This window comes from Salvelinus alpinus, chromosome 1 (assembly GCF_045679555.1).
Source record: "Salvelinus alpinus chromosome 1, SLU_Salpinus.1, whole genome shotgun sequence".
Taxonomy (NCBI): Eukaryota; Metazoa; Chordata; class Actinopteri; order Salmoniformes; family Salmonidae; genus Salvelinus; species Salvelinus alpinus.
The window spans coordinates 94,799,641-94,826,465 of NC_092086.1; the positions used below are offsets into that span (position 1 = coordinate 94,799,641).

A 26,825-nucleotide genomic window follows, 5' to 3' on the forward strand; every position below is an offset into this window, starting at 1 on the left:
ATCTACTGGATTCACTACGTAATCTTGTTCCTCATTCCACCATTCCCCTTTTTTGTAAATTATCTTCTACATCAAAAACTACTTATAACAAATCAGAGAAAATAAAATACTCAAGCTCTCCCTTCAAAAGAAGATACAAACACTCAGTGAGAGGATCAGGCATTGGCTGACCAAGCAAAAATGTTCTGCAGAACCATATATTTAGAGATTGGACCTTTAGGTCAATACACAAAAGGATCCTAAATGTGTGTAGCATCCAACAAAATGTACACAATATTCCTTAATTTAATACTTCCTGATTGAAGCCAATACATTTTCAGACGGTAGCTATACTGTACATCTTACAACACAAGTCTGTGGTTACGACCAAAGAGGAGACCTCCGTAAGGACAGTTGATCTTTATTTAGTTTCTTAATAGGAATGTATACATTAAAAACAAGTATTCAGTGTGTGTGTGTGTGTGTGTGTGTGTGGGGGGGGGTGTAAGTGAGATTGTTAATTATGATTACATTATGTGTCCAATACAAACATTTATAGGACCGGGTGGGAGTAAATAAAACGTCACAAAATAAAAAAAACTTGGATTGTGTGTACATGGTTGTAAAGAAACAGGTATAATGGTTGAGTTGAGCAGGAAGACGTTGTGCCGCAGGACAACATTGTTGTGCCATCAAGGCAGCAATCCAGAGGTGGGACTGAGGGGGTAAAAAGGTGAAAGACAAGGCAAGGGCCCCGTTTGAATACTTCAGAAATCCATTGTTCCTTCCTAGCTAATGTGAGGTAATCACAGATCTGGATTGGTGAAAGTAATAGGGTGGTAAACTTACACCTATCCAATCACTTATAGACCTGTGCTTACCTCACAAGGGAGGAAGGAGCTATTAAAACTATCTGAACAGCCAGGACTGCGCTTCACGGTCAGGGGCTGTCTACCCAGCTGCACAGTCCATTTTCCACCATAGCACGGTTCACAGACACCAACTGGAACAGCAAGAGAAAAACATTAGCAACATGAACCTATTAATACTTTTTTTTTTATAAAAGCATTAGGAGAAAAGCTTCAGTACTTTAAACATGTTCCAAAATAAACAAAATATTGCCTACCTCTTCTCCTTCTGTTCTCCATATCTGTACCAAAGGAATGCCACTGGTGTGACAGTTTGTGACCTGAGGAGTATGCAGATATACAGGGTAAGAACAGGGACTACCTCATGTCATTCTGCAGACTGTACATCAGCAGGAGACATATCCATGCACTTCTCTCTACCTGTGCAAGTAGTGCCAATCCTCGTGTCATCTCCTCCAGGGTAGATTTGGCTGCAGCTGAAAAATCTTCTCCTAGTAGAAAAGGAAGAGATAACACAGATATGAGCATGAACTTTAATTCATGTTTAAAATGCAGAATTTATCATTTTGATATTATGTTGTCCTGAAGTATAGAAAGAAATACAGCTGAAACATACCTGGAATGGGTGCAATATTTTCCAGGATCACCTCAGACCCTTGGAACGGCAACGCAACGAAGTCAGATCTGTGGGAGGAGCATCGTCAACATCAATCCCACCATTAATCGCATTGTTGCCACTAGGAATAAAATGTGCCAGGCAAATTTTCATTTTGCGGGACAAAATGTGAGATTTACCAGCCACATTAAATAGAAACCAATCTAACTGGTCAAGTGTAGTTAATGTATAATTTTTTTTTTTTTGAGAATCCACTTCTGATTCATTGACGCCACATGGAAGCGATTGCAATAATTATGCTAGGAGGAATGATAACGTTCACTTGGTGGGGTGACTCCTTGCACATCTCTGTCCATCTGGCTTAAAAATATCTTCTGTATGTCATTTTATTTGGCCACATCCTTGGTACTCTAAATTTATTTGCACTGTTTTTAAAGCCAACTACACAACCAGGCATTTGATGAGAAGGGAAGCAAAATTACATCTAATTCCTCCTTGGTGGAAATTTCTGTGTGTAACATGCACACACACAGTTGAGGTCGGGAGTTTACATACACCTTTGCCAAATACATTTAAACTCAGTTTCACATTTCCTGATATTTAATCCTAGTAAACATTCCCTGTCTTAGGATCACCACTATTTTAAGAATGTGAAATGTCAGAATAATAGTAGAGAGAATGATTAATTTCAGCTTTTATTTCATTCATCACATTCCCAGTGGGTCAGAAGTTTACATACACTCAATTAGTATTTGGTAGCGTTGCCTTTAAATTGTTTAACTTCGGGCAAACGTATCAGGTAGCCTTCCACAAGCTTCCCACAATAAGTTGGGTGAGTGAATTGGCCCATTCCTCCTGACAGAGCTGGTGTAACTGAGTCAGGTTTGTAGTCCTCCTTGCTCGCACACGCTTTCTCAGATCTGCCCACAAATTTTCTATGGGATTGAGGTCAGGGCTTTGTGATGGCCACTCCAATACCTTCACTTTGTTGTCCTTAAGCCATTTTACACTTGGCATTGTCCATTTGGAAGACCCATTTGCGAACAAGCATTAACTTCCTGACTGATGTCTCGAGATGTTGCTTCAATATATCCACATCATTTTCCTACCTCATGATGCCATCTATTTTGTAAAGTGCACCAGTCCTCCTGCAGCAAAGCACCCCCACAACATGATGCTGCCACCCCCGTGCTTCACGGTTGGGATGGTGTTCTTCAGCTTGCAAGCGTCCCCTTTTTCCTCCAAACATAACGGTGGTCATTATGGCCAAACAGTTCTATTTTGGTTTCATCAGACCAGAGGACATTTCTCCAAAAAGTACGATCTTTGTCCCCATGTGCAGTTGCAAACCGTAGTCTGTCTTTTTTCTGGCGGTTTTCGAGCAGTGGCTTCTTCCTTGCTGAGCGGCTTTTCAGGTTATGTCGATATAGGACTCGTTTTTACTGTGGATATAGATACTTTTGTACCGGTTTCCTCCAGCATCTTCACAAGGTTCTTTGCTGTTGTTCTGGGATTGATTTGCACTTTTCACACCAAAGTACGTTCATCTCTAGGAGACAGAACACGTCTCCTTCCTGAGCGGTATGACGGCTGCGTGTTCCCATGGTGTTTATACTAGCGCACTATTGTTTGTACAGATTAACATGGTACCTTCAGGCATTTGGAAATTGCTCCCAAGGATGAACCAGACTTGTGGAGGTCTACAATTTTTTTTCTGAGGTCTTGGCTGATTTCTTTTGATTTTCCCATGATGTCAAGCAAAGAGGCACTGCGTTTGAAGGTAGGCCTTGAAATACATCCACAGGTACACCTCCAATTGACTCAAATTATGTCAATTAGCCTATCAGAAGCTTCTAAAGCCATGACATCATTTTCTGGAATTTTCCAAGCTGTATAAAGGCACAGTCAACTTAGTGTATGTAAACTTATGACCCACTGGAATTGTGATACAGTGAATTACAAGTGAAATAAGCTGTCTAAACAATTGTTGGAACAATTACGTGTCATGCACAAAGTAGATGTCCTAACCGACTTGCCAAAACTATAGTTTGTTAACAAGAAATTTGGGGAGTGGTTAAAAAACAAGTTAATGACTCCAACCTAAGTGTATGTAAACTTCCGACTTCAAGTGTACATACATACAGTACCAGCCAAAAGTTAGGCCACACCTACTCATTCAAGGGTTTTTCTTTGTTTTGACTATTTTCTACATTGTAGAATAAGAGTGAAGACATCAAAACTATGAAATAACACATATGGAACCATGTAGTAAGCAAAAAGTGTTAAATCAAAATATCAGTTGTTTTATGACAAGGTGGGGGTGGTATACAGAAGACAGCCCTATTTGGTAAAAGACCCAAATCCATATCATGGACAGAACAGCTCAAATAAGCAAAGAGAAACAACAGTCCATCATTACTTTAAGACATGAAGGTCAGTCAATCCAGAACATTTCAAGAACTTTGAAAGTATCTTCAAGTGCAGTCTCAAAAACCATCAAGCGCTATGATGAAACTGGCTCTCATGAGGACCGCCACAGGAAAGGAAGATCCAGAGTTACCTCTGCTGCAGAGGATACGTTCATTAGAGTTAACTGCACCTCAGATTGCAGCCCAAATAAATGCGTCAGAGTTCAAGTAACAGACAAATCTCAACATCAACTGTTCAGCGTCTGCGTCAATCAGGCCTTCATGGTCGAATTGCTGAAAAGAAACCACTACTAAAGGACACCAATAAGAAGAGACTTGCTTAGGCCAAGAAACACAAGCAATGGACATTAGACCCATGGAAATCTGTCCTTTGGTCTGATGAGTCCAAATTTAAGATTTTTGGTTTCAACCGCCGTGTCTTTGTGAGACGCAGAGTAGGTGAATGGATGATTTCAGCATGTGTGGTTCCAACCGGGAAGCATGGAGCTGGTGTGATGGTTTGCAGGTGACACTGTCAGTGATTTATTTAGAATTCAAGGCACACTTTACCAGCATGGCTACCACAGCATTCTGCAGTGATACACCATCCCATCTAGTTTGCACTTAATGGGACTATCATTTGTTTTTCCACAGGACAATGACCCAAAACACTTCTCCAGGCTGTGTAAGGGCTATTTGACCAAGAAGTAGAATGATGGAGTGCTGCATCAGATGACCTGGCCTCCACAATTGAGATGGTTTGGGATGAGTTGGACAGCAGAGTGAAAGAAAAGCAGCCAACAAGTGCTCAGCATACGTGGGAACTCCTTCGAGACTGTTGGAAAAGCATTCCTCATGAAGCTGGTTGAGTGAATGCCAAGAGTGTGCAAAGTTGTCAAGGCAAAGGGTGGCTACTTTGAAGAATCTCAAATATATTTAGATTTGTATAACACTTTTTTGGTTACTACACGACTCCATATGCGTTATTTCATAGTTTATGTTTTCACTATTATTCTACAATGTAGAAAATAGTAAAAATAAAGAACCCTTGAATGAGTAGCTGTCCAAACTTTTGACTGGTACTGTATACATTTTTTTATCAATAAAAAAAGAAAATCAGTAATTACCAGCTGGTGAATTCCAATGTCAACCCCATTCCAGTTATATTCTGAATCCCCACAGTGAGTTTGTCACCTGATCTGGCGGAGGGTGTCCATCTTCACTATGTCATAGCCTCCATAGTCCACATAGCGGAGTTCCACCATGGTTTCCTCATGGTAACCCATCACCTGCGCTCTCCACCAGGCTCCTTCAGGCATCTGGGCAGCACAGATCACTCCAACTATGTGTGTGTGAGATATGCGAAGATTATTATTATTATTATTTTTTTTTTAAGTAGCACATTTGAAAAAACTTCCACAACACCATGGAAAAATACTTTAAATCAGACATCCTTGAGGGTAAGGAGTCCCAAGGGCCTGGCTGTGCATGCATACCTTCCACTGGGGCTGGCAGGGGAGGGCACCCTGGGTGAGAGTAGCACAGGCTCATATTTTGGTCCAGACTGCAGAGAGCATGGAAGGTGGGGTGTTTGTGCTGCTGGAGGAACACACAGTTCCCAGATGCTATCTGGATCACCGTTACCTCAACTGTCACCCTATGGGGAAGCAGCAGCTGAGGGAGAGAGGCTTTTAGTCAAAGCACCACCTACAATCCCACAATACTTCAGCCAAGCAGAAGAAACTACTTACCCAGGATGTGATGGAGAGAGAGGGCAGGCTGGCCACTGGAGGTTGGACATAACAGTTGGTCACATCTAGATCGTTGAACTTTTTCCTGATCAGCTCCAGAGCACAATCCACCTGGTCCTCTGACCCTGAAGGAAACAGAGGGACAAACTGAGCAAGCCACTAGTGACACTACAGCTCCCACTGCCTAGGTTCCCAAATCCCAACTACAAGTTGTGTCCTGTTGTGGAGAGGCAGCTCCTGGGTCACTCACCCTCTATGTGGCAGATCTGGAACTCCTGGGTGTAAGGTAGGGCGGTGATGAAGACCTTAGCTCCAGACGTCTCCTTCAGGTAGTTCACATGTCGCCCCTTCTTCCCAATCAATCTACCAACAAAATGCTGTTCGACAGTGAAACCGGAGAATACATAGTATCATGCATAAGTTACTATATTATACTAGAAGATGTGCGTCTTTCTCTGAGCGTGCACACATGCTTTCCAGGTCACTCTTGCCCTGATAACACCAAGCACTTCTAAGAGTAATTGGAAAGAGATACGTGTGCGTACATGCTGCCTGGCTCTGTGGAGTGTCTTCTTGATTGAGAACCTGAGGTGATTAAGACAACAGGCAGGGCAGCAGGACTCCCGTCACACACTGCCCCTTTACTCCAGCCCAACCCACCATGCCATAGCCCTATGAATCAGACAGCTGTACCCAGGTCAGTCACCAGAGCACCAGGTCTCAGGCTCACTTAAATTGAGACGAATGACTGCAGCACACTACTGTAACAGCTATATCTACAAGCCCTCATGTCACCTGCATTAGAGAACCTAAACTGGAAATCAGTAGCCAGAGAAAATACATTATCAGTAAGGTGGTGGAGGAATGATGGTTAGACAGGGAGGTAAACTCACCTTTGGCACCTCTATCTCCCAAACAGTCAGTGACTGGCTGCTGTTGTGACTGTATTTTTCAATTGCCTGATCGGTGTTCGGTAGCTGACTTGGTGGACTGGGACTGCTATGCTTGTTGTCCCTGGCTTCATGTTCACAGTAACCGTCTACACAGTCCATGCTGTTCACACCAGAGCCTGGGGGCAGCAAGGATCAGTCACTAAAAACAGTCACTTGTGTTGTGTACACAATACAACCACGCAAACACAGACGGTATAAAAGACCCACATACATCACAACAGTAACAGAGAAGAGAACACATTCTGTCATGGCAAGAGTTTTCCTACTTGGATACTGTGCATAAAAGGAAAATAAATATATTTCTTCAGTGCAGAAAAATATGCCCTGAACTCATATGGCACCTGTAAACAGAACACAGGCCATCGGTGTGACCGATACAGCTACACTGCAACACTAAGAGATAAAGCGACAGGTCAGCTTGGACAGAAAGGATGTTGATATGTTGTGAGAAGTTGAAAGTCTGCTAATCAGGCGGCTCACCTGGAACATTTGCCATCCACCGACCGTTAGTGAGGAACATGCTGGTGGCCCCCAGTCCTTCAGCGGGTCCTCTGGGTGGTTGCGGGCTCATACTGGTGCTCAAGTCCTTGCCACTGGAGACCTTTTCGGTCTGAGCAGAGCTGGATCCAGAATCACCTACTGCAGAATCTTCTGCTAGCTCCAGCTTCTCAGTCTCAATCTCAGCTCTACTGCGGTGGTCGTGTTTCACGTCCTCCTGAACTATAGTAGATGAACTGATGTTCTCTCTGCCGGTTGTTGAACACAGAACCTCTTGGAATAGAGGTGGCATCTCATGCTCAGGTTCACTGTTATCCATTGAGATGTGGTCTGGGGCTTTGCAGGGGTCCTCGCTACGGAGAGGACTAACACTATGTCCTAGCTGGGTCTTTTCCTTCAGGAACTGACTCACTGCTGCGGAGACCACATCAGTGATGAGACCTGACGCCAGCTGGTTAATTACTGCGGTGTTGCTCCTGATGAGTTTATATTCCTCAGACTGGTCTTTCTTCTGAGGTGTCCTCAGAATTCCCAATGGCTGCTTTGAGGCAGACACCTGACTGGTTATAAGGTGGCTGGGGGAAGCCAGACACGTGTCAGCCTGTAGACTTGACTCACAGGTTGGTTCTTCCACAGCAGACAGGATGTCTCCCTCTGGCGCCAGTCTAACCTCCTCCTCTGCGGGCGCCAGTCTAACCTCCTCCTCCTCTGCGGGCGCCAGTCTAACCTCCTCCTCCTCTGCGGGCTCCAGTATAACCTCCTCCTCCTCTGCGGGCTCCAGTATAACCTCCTCCTCCTCTGCGGGCTCCAGTATAACCTCCTCCTCCTCTGCAGGCTCCAGTATAACCTCCTCCTCCTCCTCTGCAGGCTCCAGTATAACCTCCTCCTCCTCTTCTGCAGGCTCCAGTATAACCTCCTCCTCCTCTTCTGCAGGCTCCAGTATAACCTCCTCCTCCTCCTCTGCAGGCTCCAGTATTACCTCCTCCTCCTCCTCTGCAGGCTCCAGTATAACCTCCTCCTCCTCCTCTGCAGGCTCCAGTATAACCTCCTCCTCCTCTGCAGGCTCCAGTATAACCTCCTCCTCCTCTGCAGGCTCCAGTATAACCTCCTCCTCCTCCTCTGCAGGCTCCAGTATAACCTCCTCCTCCTCCTCTGCAGGCTCCAGTATAACCTCCTCCTCCTCCTCTGCAGGCTCCAGTATAACCTCCTCCTCCTCCTCTGCAGGCTCCAGTATAACCTCCTCCTCCTCTGCAGGCTCCAGTATAACCTCCTCCTCCTCTGCAGGCTCCAGTATAACCTCCTCCTCCTCTGCAGGCTCCAGTATAACCTCCTCCTCCTCTGCAGGCTCCAGTATAACCTCCTCCTCCTCTGCAGGCTCCAGTATAACCTCCTCCTCCTCTGCAGGCTCCAGTATAACCTCCTCCTCCTCTGCAGGCTCCAGTATAACCTCCTCCTCTTCTGCAGGCTCCAGGTTCAAAGTGCTGTTTGTAGTGTCCTCCAGTGTCTCAGACTGTGGTGGTTGATTTAAACCTGCACTTTCACCGATGGACTTAGATTTACCAGAGCCTAGGTGACAGATTGATAAGGAGCAAGTTGACTCGAAGCATAGCTGGTGTTCCCATTGTAATTCTAGATCCTGCTCAGGTCCACCCTCAGCTGCAGTCTCTAGGAACACTTGAGCTGAAGACTCAGTGCTCTCGTAAACAGGCTTCACGGCAGCAGTATCCAGGCCCCTAATGAGACCGTCTGCAGCCACAACCCTTACCTCAGGTTGTGATTGGCAGAATGGGACTATACCCGGCTCTGCTGCTGCTGGTGTGTTTGTACTATCAACAAGCTCCTGTTCCACTAATGACCGCTCCCTCACTGCGTGCCCGTCCATATGCGTCCCAGTCGAGTGGCCATTCTCCACAACACGGTTACCTACGTCTCTGGGGGAGGACAGGTGCTCCTGGTCTGCGGTCGTCTCATCATTTGCGTCATCCTTGTCAGTGAGGTGGTGTTCTTTCTTCCGAGAGGTGTACCACCACAGGCCTAGGAAAGCCAACACTCCTGACAGGTAGAGGGTCAGAACGGATTGAAGCCTCTGCACCATCACCTAACCTCCTACTGCTAACAGCAACACCTGAGAAGAGAGACAGACAAGTTAACAGCATAGAGACAAAACAACACCCTGTCTGTTAACTGGGATAGAAACGGGTAAAGCACTGATAAGGCTCCAGTTAAGAGGGCTAAGAGGTCATACCCACACCATCCTTCTATATCCAGAAAAACCTGTTGGTCTCCACCACACCAACCCTCTGGGCAGCAATCCCATTAACAGCCAGGCCATGGTGACAGCATCTGATTACAGCCAACAGAGCTCAGCTCAGGTGCTACATGGTACCCTCTGCAGTAGTTCACTTAGGGACGCAGGGTCTGGGGCAAAGGGCCCTGATAGGATAATGGTGACACACCACTTAAAAAATAGGACGTCAACAGTAATTATTAGCTACTGTATGTGGGGAACCACTATCCCTTTTATTATCAGTCATATAACCAATAGGCTACATATCTTGTGTATTAATTATCACCAGTAATATACTGAACAAAAATAAAACCCAACATGCAACAATTTCCAAGATTATACTGAGTTGAACAAAAACAAAAGTTTGTTGAAATAAATTTATTTTGCTCTAATCTATGGATTTCACGACTGGGAATACAGATATGCATCCGTTGGACAGATATGAGACACTATGCTCACAACTTTGACATCAGCAAACCGCTCAGCCACATGAAGTGGTCTGCGGTTGGATGTACTGCCAAATTCTGTAAAACTGACATTGGAGGCTGCTTATGGTGGAGAAAGAAACATTCAATTCTCAGCAACAGCTCTGGTGCACACTCCCTTACCCGGCTCTGCTGCCACTGTGGCATTGTGTGACAAAACTGCACATTTTAGAGTGGCCTTCTGTCCCCAGCACAAGGTGCACCTGTGTAATGATTTCTTATTAGCTTCTTGATATGCCACACGTGTCAGGTGTATGGATTATCTTGGCAAAAGATGATTGTGTTCTTTCCACAGAATATAAGTCAACCTAGCTAGAAGTATTGTTTGTAGTTAGGACAGCCGGTCAGGGTCTGGCCAATGTGCAGGTCCACCCATAACCTTTTTGTGGAGCATTATAAAAAAGTGGTGAGTGAAAGGCATGCCATTCCCTCACAGATCCTATCTGTGCAATGAAACAACATCATGGGCTACATTGCAGTTCCACTAAAGCCTCTGACCTTCAGGCTCTGGCATACCGACAAGCTGGCTACTCCCCTCGCCAGGCATGCCCGTCAAGGCAGATAGGCTAGAGAAGTTAGTTAGGCTAGAGAAGTTAGTTACACAACATGACAAGTACTGTTGCACTTATTTCTCCAAGGAGGGAAGCTAACATATTTACAATAGTTGGTTTCAAATTCCAAAAGGAAAGAATAACTTCATAGCATCATAAATATGCAAATGTAAGGTTCAGGAAAAAAATGCAACAACCTGCCCTATGCTATAGGCTACAGCAGTTTATTTATGAACAGTGATCTTCAAGACAGGACAAGAGGAGCAGCCTAAAAGTTTGACAAACAAGCAGGTTCATGTGATGGTCCAGTCTCCGTATTCCTCAAAGGATTTCCTAACCTATGCTCCATATCCGTCTCTGTTTACAGGGCCTCCACTCCCAGCAGGAGGTTAGTGATAGGTCTACCTACCATGCTCACCAATATCCCCTCCCACAAAAGCCAGACCCCTAACTGCAGACATTTGCCAAATCATAGATAGATGACTAATGGCTGTGTTCATGGTCTGACTGTAGTCTAACTAGAGTATGTTTTTATATATAGAATTGTAGCCTATAAGTCTAAACCAAACAGATCAAAATGTTGAATCCTTGTAGAATAGCAAATTATTTAACATGTTTCCTAGAATTTATTTTGCCGTTGAATTTTTCCAACTGTACATACTGATTTTAAAAAAATGTATATTTAATGCCTAGCTAATTATCCTAATAGGATTGAGGGACCTCTAGCTATTGCATTTGCTTTAGGTCAAAATAGTAAATTGAGCAAGCATGGACCCTCGGAGATTGGTCCATGCTTGCGTTCCTTATAACTAACAATTCCCTGGTAGCATGTTTCTGGTCTTAGGTTCAGGAATGGCTGAAAAAGCTAAACAAAAGTTGACCCTAGAAATAGCATTGTTGGGACATCTGGACAGATTGTCAGTTAATAAATAATTTTACTAGGAGTATTATTAATCTTCAACTTAGAATTTGAATCTATCGAATAGAATCCACAAATTACATGTTAAACATCACATCACAGCATAGTTGAAAGATATTGGTGCGTAGAAATCCGAAGAGGGTGGCAAGCAAAGATTGGTGGGATGGGCTGAGGGTTGGGATGTGGAATTGGAGACAAGTAGGAGTGGAGTTGCTGGGTGGGGGATAGAATGACGGTCAAAGATAAGACCAAAAATAGTCAAAAGAAAACAAGTTTAAATGACACTAAGGGGAAACGTTGTTACACCTAATGCCCATTTGCCTGAGGCGGATGCCGCCCAGGTGTTTGTACACACACGTAAATAGTGTTGTTCTTGATGTCTTTTGCATCGCTGTTTTCCTTTTTGGTCGTTGGTGCATTAGGGGATGCACCAAGCCGCCCAGGACATCCACATCCGGCATCTGCAGGATTGTCTGAGACCAACCACGCAGACAGCTGATGAAACTGAGCATTTCTGTCTGTAATAAAGCCCTTTTGTGGGGAAAAACATTCTGATTGGCAAGGCCTGGCTCCCCATGGGTGGGCCTACGCCCTTCCCAGGCCCTCATGGTTGCGCCCCTACCCAGTCATGTGAAATCCATAGAGTAGGACCTAACAAATTTATTTAAAATTGACGGATTTCCTTATATGAACTCTAACTCAGTGAAATAGTTGAAATTGTTGCATTTATATTTTTGTTCAGTATATTAAGGTGTACAGTCGTTTGACAAGTATATTCTATTACACATTCATGCACACAAATGTGAACTGAACATAAATATGAAATGCAACATGGAAAATGTTGTTCCCATGTTTCATGAGCTGAAAAAAAAGATACCATAAACTTTCCATACAAACAAAACGTTTCTCTCAAATGTCTCCTTTGCCAAGATAATCCAGCTACCTGACCAGGTGTGGCATGTCAATAAACTGATTAAACAGCATGATCATTACACAGGTGCACCTTGTGCAAGGGAAAATAAGAGGCCACTAAAATGCGCAGTTGTCACAACAATGCCACATGTCGCAAGTTGAGCGAGCATGCAATTTGCATGCCGACTGCAGGAATGTCCACCAGAACTGTTGCCAGAGAATTGAATGTTAATTTCTCTACCATAAGCCGCATCTGTCATTTCAGAGAATTTGTCAGTATGTCCAACAGGCCTTACAACCGCAGACCACGTATGGTGTCGTGTGGGGGAGTGGTTTGCTGATGTCAACGTTGTGAACAGAGTGCCCCATGGTGGCGGTGGGTTATGGTATGGGCAGGCATAAGCGACGGACAACGAAACCAATTGCATTTTTAATCGATGACAATTTTAATGCACAGAGATACCGTGATGAGCGCCTGAGGCCCATTTTAAGGTCAACTTCCTTTTTACTGTGACCAACAGATGCATATCTGTATTCTCAGTCATGTGAAATCCATAGATTAGGGACTAATGAATTTCAATTGACCGATTTTCTTATATGAACTGCAAGACCATAAACTCTGAAATTGTTGCATTTATATTTTTGTTCAGTATATAAAAATCTGCTTTCGCATACAGTACCAGTCAAAATTTGACATGCCTACTCATTCAAGGTTACTTTATTTTTACTACATTGTAGAATAACATGCTGACCGGACACGTCGCGTGCGCTGCAAAATAAGTGTACATATACATGTTATTCAAATCATTGCACCCACACTGCTCGCGGGCGTCAGCGAGTGTTCCTGTGGCCAGCGGCTAAAATAGAAAAATTGGTTCTATTTGTGCCGCTCAAAGCACTGCAAGTCCGGCCTCTCCAATCTCCTCATTGGTTCTTAGAAGCATATACCCATGTGGGTGATTGAAAGATGAAGGTCCGCACTCCGGTAGGTTGTAGTAGTGTAAAGTTGGTTGCCAACCGCCATATTGACTCCAAAATAAGAAGCCGGAAGGAGAAGCTGACGAGAAACGAAATCGTTTTATGTGGATTAAATTGTCGGAGTTGAGGACTTTGTGCATTTCAGGTAAAATAACCAATGTTTATATCCCAGGACAAATGAATTAGCAACAGCAAGCTAGCCAAATTGCCATAAATGTTTATTGCGTTTTGACCTGTCCCCAAATTAAATATAAATGGTTTCAGTTTGTTTTGATATTTCAACCTGCGTGTCCTGATCGTGTCTGGTGTGGGGGTATAAAATCAAAATGCGCGCGATGGAGCGCGATCCGTTTGGTCAGCATGTAATAGACAATAAAACTCTGAAATTACACATGGAATCATGTAGTAACCAACAAAGTGTTAAACAATTCAAAATATATTTTAGATTCTTTAAAGTAGGAACCCTTAGCCTTGACAGCTTTGCAGACTTGGCATTCTCTCAACCAGCATCATGAGGTAGTCCCTTGGAATGCATTTAAATTAAACAGGTGTGCCTTGTTAAGTTCATTTGTGGAAGTTCTTTCCTTCTTAATGCGTTTGAGCCAATCACTTGTTGTGACATGGTAGGGATGGTATACAGAAGATAGCCCTATTTGGGGGTAAAAGACCAAGTCCATGTTATGGCAACAGCTCAAATAAGCAAAGAGAAACAGCCCATCATTACTTTAAGACAAAAGGTCAGAAAATTAAGAACTTGAGCTTGCAAGTTTGTAGAAAATAGTAAAAAAAAAAAATCCTGGAATGAGTAAGTGTCCCAACTTGGGTGGCTTAACAGGTGGGTGCATCTCTAGAAACCTTAGATTGGTCACTTTCACTTGTGATGGACCAACTAAACAAATCCAGTGTTGTGATTGGCTATTACGAGCCTTCTGTTCCCAATTCACTGCAGACTTTAGCTAGCCGGCTTGAGCAGTAAGCACCGACCGACTTGTGAAACCAAGCAACTTGATAACCAAAATAATTGGATAATAAATTCTAAAATATATACACACACTATACCTTGAGTTGAGTGGAATATACTTGCTGAAGTTTACTTTTCACAGATTAGTAAACTAGCTAACAGTCAGCTCCAGAAAATACCATAAAAACAAGTCCACTATAATTGCAGGCAGGAGACAATAAATTTGGAAATTAAGCCCAAGGGCACATACACCACATGGAGATATAGACTTTATTGTATTATTGACTGCATGTTTGTTTATTCCATGTGTAACTCTGTCGCACTGCTTTGCTTTCTTGGCCAGGTCGCAGTTGTAAATGAGAACTTGTTCTCAACTAGCCTACCTGGTTAAATAAAAATGAAATAAATTAAAAACATAACCAGACACAAATAATAGAATGTAAACTGACAAACCAGCTAGTCAGGTTAACATGCCAGAATCCGCTTTATTCGCCAAATACATTTGCATGTACAGGAATGACGCAAATGGCGCTACCATAAGACAGAGGATAAACAGAATATACAGACAAAAAAAAAAGTACGCAGAAATTCCAGATCCACAGAGTACATGCATGTAAGAAACGTGCAAAAAGCATTCTGCAGTTCTGGGATGACAGTGAAGGGTACCAGGTCCATGAGTGAGAGCATTATCGTGGACCAGGTGGCCGTTGGTGAGGGCCACGGCATGGGGGAAGAAACTATTAGTCTTCGGAAGAGTGGGTGGAAGGGGTAGGCGATGATCTTTCCTGCACAATAGTCTTGCAGGACCTTGGAGGGCAGGTGTTAGCCAATGACCCGTTCAGCAGTGATGGACGCGGGTATTCGTTTAGAACGTAGGACAAAACACCATGCATTCGCCAAAGATTGCACTGAGGAAAACGTTTTTTAGTAATTGTCTGATTGGAAACTACCATGGTCTTTCAATTACAGAATCTCAAATTATTTCAATTTCAAGTTATTGTAATAGAGTCAAATCACAGGGAGTCAGATGTTATCAGCAAGCCAGAGCCATGTGGAAAGTGCACAAAATAATCACTCAACACAAGTTTCCACCTTAAAATAAACACATTAGCTTGGTCCCAATTAAGCTCTGCTCAACTCCTTCAAAACCCATTGGAGGTCTGAGGCAAGGAACCATGGGTTGTCTCCTTCAATGGGGTTTTAGGAGGTGCAATGGTCAGTCCTTGCATCTATAGTTGTCTATGAATTTCAGAGTGGTGACATTTCTCCAGCCCCATCCCTCAGCTTTTTACCAACTGTTGATTGCGACTTTAACACAAATGAGCATACAAGTATGTAGAGAGGGCAGAACAACACAGGAGATGGAATTACACTGAACAAAAATATAAATGCAACATGTAAAGTGTTGGGCCCATGTTTCATGAGCTGAAATAAGATACCAGAAATGCTTCATACGCACAAAAAGCTTATTTTGGTCAAATGTAATATTTATATCGACCAATGCCATCAAGCCACAGCTGGCCTTGATTACATACACCTGTGTGTCCTTCCAAACTATATAAATGAGTGACCCGCAGTGTTTGTCATTATACCCTGATGAAAACAGCTTGTTTGTCGAAACGTTGGTTATTAAATTATTGCGTCGGAGCACCTAGAGTGCGAGGCTCTCCTTTTCTTTCTCACGCATCACAGTTGAACCTTGTGCTGGTGACAATAAAAGGCCACTCAAATGAGCAGTTGTCACAAAATGCCACAGATGTCTCAAGTTGACGGAGTGTGCAATTGGGAAAGGGTACAACAGAAATGGGTATTCCGCATTTAACCAAACCTGTCTATCAGAGAGGTGCGGGGGCTGCCATAACCCACTGTTCCCTGGGCACTGAAGACATCGATGTTAACTGCATTGCTCAGGGGCAGAACGACAGATTTTTAACTTGTCAGCTCAGGGATTCAATGAAGCAACCTTTCAGTTACTGGCCCAACGCACTAACCACTAGGCTACCTTCTGCCCCGCATGCTGACTGCAGGAATGTCCACCAGTGTAAATAGTCTGGGTGACCATTTGATTTATTGTTTAGCAGTCTATTGGCTTGAGTAGAAGCTGTTGAGACTTTGACATCCACTTCGCGCTCTAGTACCGCTTGCCGTGCGGTAGCAGAGAGAACAGTCTGCCTAGAGTGACAATTTTTGGGGCCTTTTCAGGCCTTCCAAAGCCTAGTATATAGGTCCTTGATGGCAGGAAGCTTGGCTCCAGTGATGGTTGATTCGTACACTACCCTCTAGCGCCTTAAGGTCGGATACCGAGCAGTTCCCACACCAGGCGGTGATGGAACCGGTCAGGATGCTCTCGATGGTGCAGCTGTAGAACTTTGAACATATTTGGCATGGGTCCTCAGTCTGAGGGGAAAGGTGTTGTCGTGCCCTCTTCACGACTGTCTTGGTGTGTTTGGATCATGATAGTTCGTTGATGTGGACACCAAGGAACTTGAAACTCAACAAGCTTTACTCCAGCCTGTTCAGCCCTCCTAGTCCACAATCAGCTCCTTTGTCATGATAACGTTGAGGGAGAGATTGTTGTCCTGGCATCACACTGCCAGGTCTCTGACCTCCCTATAGGCTGCCTCATCGCTGTCTGTGATCAGGCCTACCAATGTGTTGTCAGCAAACTTGGTGTTGAAGTCATGCTTGGCCATGCAGTCGTGGGTGAACAGGGAGTACAGGAGGGGGCTAAGCACTCACCCCTGAGGGACCCCCGTGTTGAGGATCAGCGTGCCAGATGTGATGTTGCCTACCCTTACAACCTGGGGGTGGCCCGTCAGGAAGTCTCGGATACAGTAGCAGATGGAGGTGTTTAGTCCCAGGGTCCTTAGCTTAGTGATGAGCTTTGTGGGCACTACGGTGTTGAAAGCTGAGCTGTAGTCAAAGAACAGCATTCTCACATAGGTGTTCCTTTTGTCCAGATGGGATATGGCAGTGTTGAGTGAGAACGTTACCAGAGAATTTACATCTCTACCATAAGCCACCTCCATCCTTTTAGAGAATTTGGCAGTATGTCCAACCGGCCTCACAACTGCAGACCACACTGCCCAGGACCTCCACATCAGGCTACTTCACCTGCCGGATCTGACACAAGCCGTTGAAACTGGGTTTGCACAACTGAAGAATGTCTGCGCAAACCATCAAGAAAGCTCATCTGCATGATTGTCATCCTCACCAGGGTCTTGACCTGACTGCAGGTCGGCATCATAAGATTAAATGGGCAAATGCTCAACTTCGATGGCCACTGGCACGCTGGAGAAGGATGCTCTCCACAGGTGAATCCCGGTATACGCTACGGACAACGAACACAATTGCATTTTAAAATCAATGGAAATTTGAATGAAGAGAGCCTAAGGCCAATTGTGGCATTTATCCACAGCCAACACCTCATGTTTCAGCACAACGCATGGCCCCATGTATCTGTACACAATTCCTGGAAGCTGAAAAAAGTCCTGGCCTGCATACTCAGACATGTCACCCATTGAGCATGTTTGGGATTATCTGGGACGACAGCATGTTCCAGTTCCAGCTAATATCCAGCAACTTCACAACAATTGAAGAGGATTGGGACAACATTCCACAGGTCTCAAACAGCCTGATCAACTCTATATGCGAAGATGTGAGGAAAGTGGTGGGCACACCAGATACTGAATGGTTTTCTGATCAACGTTGCCAAATTTTTTAAAGATATACACTACCGTTCAAAGTTTGGTCACTTAGAAAAGTCCTCAATTTTGAAAGATATTTTAAAACGGACAAATGCGCATATCACATTGATCAGAAATACAGTGTAGACATTCATGTCAGAAATTGCTACTGTAGCTGGAAACGGCAGACTTAATATGGAATATCTACATAGGCATACAGAGGCCCATTATCAGCAACCATCACTCCTGTGTTCCAATGGCACGTTGCGTTGGCTAATCCAAGTTTATAATTTTAAAAGGCTAATTGAGCATTAGAAAACCCTTTTGCAATTACAGTTGAAGTCAGAAATGTACATACACCTTGGCCAAATGCCTTTAAACTCAGGTTTCACAATTCCTGACATTTAATCCAAGTAAAAATAAATTTTAGGTCAGTTAGGATCACCACTTTATTTTAAGAACGTGAAATGTCAGAATAACAGTAGAGAGAATGATTTCAGCTTTTATTTCATTCATCACGTTCCCAGTGGGTCAAAAATGTACATACTCAATTAGTATTTGGTAGCATTGCCTTTAAATTGTTTAGCTTGGGGCAAATATTTTGGGTAGCCTTCCACAAGCTTCCCACAATAAGTTGGGTGAATTCCTCCTGACATAGCTGGTGTAACAGAGTCAGGTTTGTATGCCTCCTTGCTCACACACGCTTTTTGAGTTCTGCCCACAAATTTTCTATAGGATTGAGGTCAGGGCTGTGTGATGGCCACGCCAATACCTTGACTGTGTTGTCCTTAAGCCATTTTGCCACAACTTTGGAAGTATGCTTGGGGTCACTGTCCATTTGGAAGACCCATTTGCGACCAAGCTTTAACTTCCTGAATGATGTCGATTCAATATATCCACATAATTGTCCTACCTCATGATGCCATCTATTTTGTGAAGTGCACCAGTCCCTCCTGTAGCAAAGCACCCCCACAATATGCTGCCACCCCCGTGCTTCAGGGTTGGGATTGTGTTCTTCAGCTTGCAAGCCTCCTACTTTTCCCTCCAAACATAAATGGTCATTATCAGACCATTATCAGACATAATCAGACCAGAGGACATTTCTCCAAAAAGTACGATCTTTGTCCCATGTGCAGTTCCAAACCATAGTCTGGCTTTATGGCGGTTTTAGAGCAGTGGCTTCTTCCTTGCTGAGCGGCCTTTCAGGTTGTTGATATAGGACTCGTTTTTACTGTGTATATAGATACTTTTGCACCCGTTTCCTCCAGCATCTTCACAAGGTCCTTTGCTGTTGTTCTGGGATTGATTTGCACTTTTCGCAGCAAAGTACATTCATCTCTAGAAGACGTCTCCTTCCTGAGCGGTATGACGGCTGTGTGGTCCCATGGTGTTCATACTTGCGTACTATTTTTTGTACAGATGAACGTGGTACCTTCAGACATTTGGAAATTGCTCCCAAGGATGACCTAGACTTGTGGAGGTATACAATTTCTTTTTCTGAGGTCTTGGCTGATTTCTTTAGATTTTCCCATGATGTCAAGCAAAGAGGCACTGCGTTTGAAGGTAGGCCTTGAAATACATCCACAGGTACACCTCCAATTGACTCAAATTATGTCAATTAGCTTATCATAAGCTTCTTAAAGCCATGAAATAATTTTCTGGAATTTTCCAAGCTGTTTAAAGGCAGTCAACTTAGTGTATGTAAACTTCTGACCCACGAATTGTGATAGTGAATTATTCTGTCTTTAAACAATTGTTGGAAAATTGCTTGTGTCATGCTCAAAGTAGATGTCCTAACCGACTTGCCAAATCTATAGTTTGTTAACAAGAAATGTGAGGAGTGGTTGAAAAACGAGTTTTAATGACTCCAACCTAAGTGTATGTAAACTTCCGACTTCAACTGTATGTTAGCACAGCTGAAAACGGTTGTCCTGATTAAAGAAGCAATAAAACTAATAAAATTATAATAATAATAATAATAATAAAACTGGCCTTCAGACTAGTTGGGTAGCTGGAGCGTCAGCATTTGTGGGTTCGATTACAGGCTCAAAATGGCCAGAAACAAAGACCTTTCTTCTGAAACTCAGTCTATTCTTGTTCTGAGAAATGAAGGCTATTCCATGCGAGAAATTGCCAAAACACTGAACATCTCGTACAGCACTGTGTACTACTCCCTTCACAGAACAGCGCAAACTGGCCCTAACCAAAATAGAAAGAGTAGTAGGAGGCCCCGGTGAACAACTGAGCAGGAGGACAAGTACATTTGAGTGTCGAGTTTGAGAAACAGACGCCTTACATGTCCTCAACTGGCAGCTTCATTAAATAGTACCCGCAAAACACCAGTCTCAACTTCAGTGACGAGGCGACTCCGGGAGGCTGGCCTTCTAGGCAGTTGCAAAGAAAAAGCCATATCTCATACTGGCCAATAAAAATAAAAGATGGCAAAAGAACAGATACTGGACAGAGGAACTTGGCGTAGAAGGCCAGAACAGATACTGGACAGAGGAACTTGGCGTAGAAGGCCAGATAAACTTGGATTAGCTAACACAACGTGCCATTGGAACACAGGAGTGATGGTTGCGCATAATGGGACTCTGTACGCCTATGTAGATATTCCATTAAAAACAGCCGTTTCCAGCTACAATAGTCATTTACAACATTAACAATGCCTACACTGTATTTCTGATCAATGTTATTTTAATGGACAAAATATTTTCTTTGCTTTTCTTTCAAAAACAAGGACATTTCTAAGTGACCCCAAACTTTTGAACGGTATTGTATTTGAAAGCCATAGATTAGGGCTTGATTCATTTCTTTCAATTGACTGATTTCCTCATATGAACTGTAACTCAGTAAAATCTTTTAAATTTGTTGCATGTTAGGTTTATATTTTTGTTCAGTATAGATTTAGTATGGAGTCAAAGTACCAACTAAAAACCCTTGCACAATCCAGCCATTGGTAAAAAGGTAAACAAAAGTAGGGCACCGGAGGGATACATATGTGCTTAATTGTGCAAAGCATAAGGAGTTGGTGACTCGCTGGTCCAAACTCGGCATCCTGCGCCTCGGTGTAGTGGTCCAGAGCGATGAAGTAGAAGCCTGACTCCACATGTTCTCTCCACACACACACACACACACACACCTGAGAACTGGAGTGCGAGAGGAAAATAAGATGTCAGGAAATGTCAGAGCTCAATTGGAGTTTAAACGTTTTAACATCTTACATTCAAGGTAGTCAATTTTAAGACTGCGGTGGCTGTATCAAGAGGCAACTATGGATAATAATTTAGCCAAAGTGATAAACAAGATGTGGGACTGAGCTGAGCTGTTGTGCAATTCCATCACTTTAGAATGTCATAAAAAAAACTATGATTTCAAAGTGAAACAAAGCATACAACTATGCACAATGACTACTCTTGAATTTTTCATTTTAAAGGGAATTTTAGCATCTCTCCATTACTGTGGAATTGCCGTGTACATAGGCACACACACTTGTCAGTCAGCAAGGCTCAGTATTGAACAGCCTAAGGCCAATTCATGCCCAACCGTGGAGAGCCATTCTCCTATAGGTCCTTTACCTACACTACTCATTGTTTAGCAATGATATCACATCCACTGCACATAAAGTATGTGGACACCCCTTCAAATTAGTGGATTTGGCTATTTCAGCCACGCAATCGCCATAGACAAACATTGGCAGTAGAATGGCCTTACTGAAGAGCACAGTGACTTAAGGTGGCACAGTCATAGGATGCCACCTTTCCAACAAATCAGCTCGTCAAATTTCTTCTCTGCTAGAGCTGCCCCGGTCAACCGTTAGTGCTGTTATTGTAAGGTGGAAATGTCTAGAAGCAACTACAGCTCAGCTGTGAAGTGGTAGGCCACACAAGCCCTCGGTTGCAACACTCACTACAGAGTTTCAAACTGCCTCTGGAAGCAACGTCAGCACAAGAACTGTTCGTCAGGCGCTTCATGAAATGGGTTTCCATGGCCCAGCAGCCACACACAAGCCTAAGATCACCATGCGCAATGTCAAGCGTCAGGCTGGAGTGGTGTAAAGCTCGCAGCCATTGGACTCTGGAGCAGTGGAAACGCATTCTCTAGAATGATGAATCACACCTCACCATCATCTGGCAGTCCAACAAATAAATATGGGTTTGGCGGATGCCAGGAGAACGCTACCTGCCCCAATGTATAGTGCCACTAAAGTTTGGTGAAAGAGGAATAATGGTTCAGGGCTGTTTTTCATGGTTTGGGCTAAGCCCCTTACTTCCAGTGAAGGGAAATCTTAATGCTACAGCATTCAATTACATTGTAGACAATTCTCTGCTTCCCACCTTGTGGCAACAGTTTGAGGAAGGCCCTTTCCTGTTTCAGCATGACAGAACTTCACTGGCTTCAACCCCATCGAACACCTTTGGGATTAAATTGTAATAACGACTGCGAGCAAGGCCTAATCGCCCAACATCAGTGTCCGACCTCGCTAATGCTGTGGCTGAATGGAAGCGAGTCCCCGTAGCAATGTTCCAACATCTGGTGGAAAGCCTTCCCAGAAGAGTGGGGGCTGTTGTAGCAGCAAAGGGGGGGGACCAACTCCATATTAATGCCCATTATTTTTGGAATGAGATGCTCAATGAGCAGGTGTCCACATACATTTGGTCATGTGCTGTAGTGTACATTCAGTATAGAACCATCCTCTGTATACAAACATCTTTCCAACCAATAGACAGCAGCTGGTCATAATTCTCCACATGACAAATGTCCTATGCACAATGCCTTCACACAGAGTGAAAGAAATTAGAGAAACTCACTTGGAACAGAAGGGACCGCTGCATCTCCTGTCTGTCAAAGAACAACTTCACCACACAGTGACAGTGGACCTGCATGGAAAGAGGGATGGAGAGAGAAATGGTTTGAGGTCATTCTCATGTATTGCACGTTAACAACACAGAAACTGAGAGTAACATTTTTTTATATATTTTTTTTTACTGTCATCAGATTGCATCTCAAAGTATGTGGTTAGCGGTTTACAATATTGGACATTATTTAGTTTCGAGCCGGACCTCTTGGCTCCCCCTCAAGCACTGTCCTCTTCCACAGTGAGGGTCTTCCCTGTCTGTTATCACCCTGCCACTCCCCCTCTTCTGCCACCCATTCATGCTGGTCTTCCAAGTCCTCGTCCTCTACTAAACCCCTCCTAGACTTTAGGTACAATGCTGTAAGTTACACCAGAGACTGTGTAGAACATGAAACACATTAGCTTGGTTAAACGTTAGCTAGCTGACGTTCGCTTCCTAGCTAGCTGACCTAGCTAGGCCTCAACCTAGCTTGCCTCAACTAATTTCAATATTGTAGGTAGCTAGTTTCTCTACTGAAAAAAACTAACGAACTTACCTCGTCAGCCATCGTTCACTGTCCAGTTAGAGAGCAGTCGAGCTGTGATTGGTCAAAAATAACCTTACCAATTGTCTTTCAGTAGACTGCTACAGGCTGTTCATTGGCTAGAAATGCACAATTATAAAATTATAAGCAGCAGTTGGTTGAGCAAAATAAAGAGCACTGGAAAATTGGTGTGAGGGAGAAAATACAGCCGTGTATTTGAGAGTGCAGTAATCTGAGTGTTGACACACAGTACATTCAGAAAGTATTCAGACCCCTTGCCTTTCCCACTGTTACATTACAGCCTTATTTTACAATTAAAATAATTTCCCCCCTTAATCTACACACAATACCAAAGCAAAAACTGTTTGCAAATTTATGAAAAATAACTCACATTTAATAAATGTCACATTTACATAAGTATTCAGACCCTTTACTCAGTACTTTGTTGAAGCACCTTTGGCAGCGATTATAGCCTCGAGTCTTCTTGGGTATGATGACGCTGCAAGCTTGACACATCTGTACTTAGGGAGTTTCTCCCATTCTCCTCAAGTTGTGTTCAGGTCTCTCCAGAGATGTTCGATCTGGTTCAAGTCAGGACTCTGGCTGTGCCACTCAAGGACATTGAAAGACTTGTCCCGAAGCCACTCCTGCATTGTCTTTGCTGTGTGCTTAAGGTTGTCCTGTTGAAAGGTGAACCGTCACCCCAGTCTGAGGTCCTGAGCAGGTTTGTCAAGGATCTCTGTACTTTGCTCCCTTCATCTTTCCCCTCGATCCCGACTAGTCTACCCGTCCTTGCCGCTGAAAAACTTCCCCACAGCATGATGCTGCCACCACCATGCTTCACCTTAGGAATAGTATTGGCCAGGTGATGAGCGGTGCCTTTCCTCCAGACGTGGTGCTTGGCATTCAGGCCAAAGAGTTCAAGCTTGGGTTTCATCATACCAGAGAATCTTGTTTCATGGTCTGAGAGTCCTGTAGGTGCCTTTTGGCAAACTCCAAGCAGGCTGTCATGTGCCTTTTACTGAGGAGTGGCTTCCGTCTGGCAACTCCACCATAAAGGGCCTGAGTGCTGCAGAGATGGTTGTACTTGTGGAAGATTGAGTGACAATCGGGTTCTTGGTCACCTCCCTGACCAAGGCCTTTCTCCCCCGATTGCGCAGGTTTTCCTAGAGCTGGCCACCAAGCCAGTCTCGGGTGTTCCAAACTTCTTCCATTTAAGAACAATGGAGAACACTGTTCTTGGGGACCTTCAATGCTGCAGCAATTTTTGATACCCTTCCCCAGATATACGCCTCAACACAATCCTGTCTCAGAGCTCTACGGACAATTCCTTCGACCACATTGCTTGGTTTTTCCTCTGACATGCAGTCAACTGTGGGTCCTTATATAGACAGGTGTGTGCCTTTCCAAATCATGTCCAATCAATTTACCACAGGTGGACTCCAATCAAGTTGTAGAAACACCTCAAGGATGATCAATGGAAACAGGATGCACCTGAGCTCAATTTCAAGTCTCATAGGAATGGTCAGAATGCTTTAAAAAAATACAATTGCAATCAATTTTCATTATGGGATAGTGTGTAGATTAATTTAATCAATGTTACTCATCAATTTTAGAATAAGGCTGCAACATAAGACAAACATTTCAAATAGGCTACATGTCATATTAAACAGCATAAAGACTAAATTGGTCAGGAGCCTAATGAGGATGGAACATGTTTTATTTAGGCTATATTATTTCAACGCTATAGCCTACAAAGAAATACATTGAAGCATTTGAGAGCGCGACACAATAGGCTGGTAGGGACAAAGCGCTCAGCATTTAAAACATTTTTTTTATTTTTTATCATTGTATAGTCTATAAAACTGGGCATATAGGCCGTGACCTGTATTACTTTCTTTGCTACAACATACAGTACATATCACATTTTTGGACTCACCGTTGTGCTGTGCCCACTTGAACAGGAAGGTGGTACGGCAGTCCTTGTAGGCAAATTGGCTAAACTTCTGTCTGGCATTTTCTGGATTTATGGTGCTTTCAAGACGACTTTAAACTCGGGAAAAACACGGTTGAAACAAGACGTCAGTGATCTTCAGGACGGAGTTCTACAAAGAGGCCCGAACACCCGATTTGGAATCCCGAGTAGGATGACCGTTCAAAACGTATTTTCCCAGTCGGAGGTCGTTTTGAGTTCCCAGTTGCCTTGAACTCACGGAAGTATGAGATTTCCCGTTTCCAGTTGTTTTGAACGCGGCAGAAGTCATGCTGGATTGACAGTATGGCCAATGTATTCAATTTTCTGTCCCACAGTAAATTGTTGTTTACCGGACTTTTTGGAACACTGGCACTGAAGTTTATATTTCTATCAACTTGTCTGGTGCACATGTCTTAGGTCATGAGTAAACATCTATTGCCACACATACACCCGCGTTTCGAAGTCGGTTCTAATATAATTTTATTAATCATTCGTGAACAGACAAGGGACGTAGATGTGAGTGGTGCCTGCACAATTGAAGGCATCGCCACGTTCAGTGACAAACATACAGATAGGCCTAGTCAGCTCTTTCGCTAAAATTAAGCTAACGAATAGAAATAGTTACGTTACCTCTGATCAAATATGTTTGTAACCAATAATTTTTGCTTGCATCAAACGTCTGCTCTGGTTCCTCTCCATTTACTTGCAATGCATTTGGCACTGGTGCAAGATAAAGTAGCTAGCTAGCCCAAAAAAACATTGTAAGGTAGATGCTATGTACTCACCACGTTCTCAATATCCCGCATATAACTGCACACCTGCAAGTTGCTCTACCTCTTAGATGTCTGGTCTCCACATGCTTCTTTCAGCAAGCAGCCTAAATCACTCTCAAGTTCGGCAGCTTTGTTCCAAATCCAGCAACCAATCAAACCTCGCGATATTATTCCCCAGGGAGGCAGCAGGGTTTCGTATGCAAGCAGATAATGTGTGAGGAGTTCCTGCATCTACAAGAACGCGCACCCCATTGGTTCCTTCATGAAAGCCCTCCCTGACAACGCACTCCAGTATGGTACAGACATGGGGTATTTCCTTTACATACATTTCCTCCTTCACTCATAACCCAACAACGGCTGTATTCATTTTTTTATCATTATAAAAACATTTTGTATATGCTTGGTTGGTAGTTTTTATCATACTTCCATGTAGTCGTAATCAACAAACATATTATGGTAAGTATAATCAAAACGTGTATCTCATTGTGGTAAGTGGTGAAATAAGTATAGCTAGTTATAATTGTAATGGTTCAGAAGATAATAAGAAAAGACAATCAGTCTTTACCTGGTTAAAAGAGAATGAACATAAAAATGTTGTTTACAGGAAACTCATTCTACACCTTTAGACGAAGTTGTATGGAACAAGGACTGGGGGGCGAAATACATTTCTCCCATGGCCAAAGAAACTCAAAAGGAGTGATGATACTAATTAACAATTTTGCAAACTGTTCAAACAGATCAGCAAGGAAGGTGGATCCTTTTAAATATGCTATTGGACAATAAACAGACTTGGCTCTTTAATCTGGTGGACTTGTTTACGTGCTGCTGTGCGGTTTGTTGCT

General features: G+C 43.5%; 1 protein-coding gene across 2 annotated transcripts; it reads right to left on the reverse strand.

Moving 5' to 3' along the window:
- Positions 1-384: 384 nt before the first annotated feature.
- Positions 385-26,166, reverse strand: LOC139535365 (A-kinase anchor protein 1, mitochondrial-like). Of its 2 annotated transcripts, XM_071334715.1 has the most exons (13): positions 25,996-26,166; positions 22,665-22,733; positions 8,522-9,199; positions 7,057-8,314; positions 6,517-6,692; positions 5,874-6,000; positions 5,624-5,748; positions 5,369-5,546; positions 5,067-5,214; positions 1,465-1,532; positions 1,269-1,339; positions 1,106-1,168; positions 385-982 (listed from the first exon to the last, which is right to left on the reverse strand). In XM_071334715.1, exons 3-13 carry the CDS (start codon positions 9,167-9,169, stop codon positions 920-922), a joined length of 2,925 nt encoding a protein of 974 aa, XP_071190816.1. In that variant the 5' UTR covers positions 9,170-9,199; positions 22,665-22,733; positions 25,996-26,166; the 3' UTR covers positions 385-919. The 2 variants fall into 2 exon arrangements, with proteins under 2 accessions (XP_071190816.1, XP_071190807.1); XM_071334706.1 differs by lacking the exon at positions 22,665-22,733 and having other exon boundaries at positions 25,996-26,165.
- Positions 26,167-26,825: the final 659 nt, after the last annotated feature.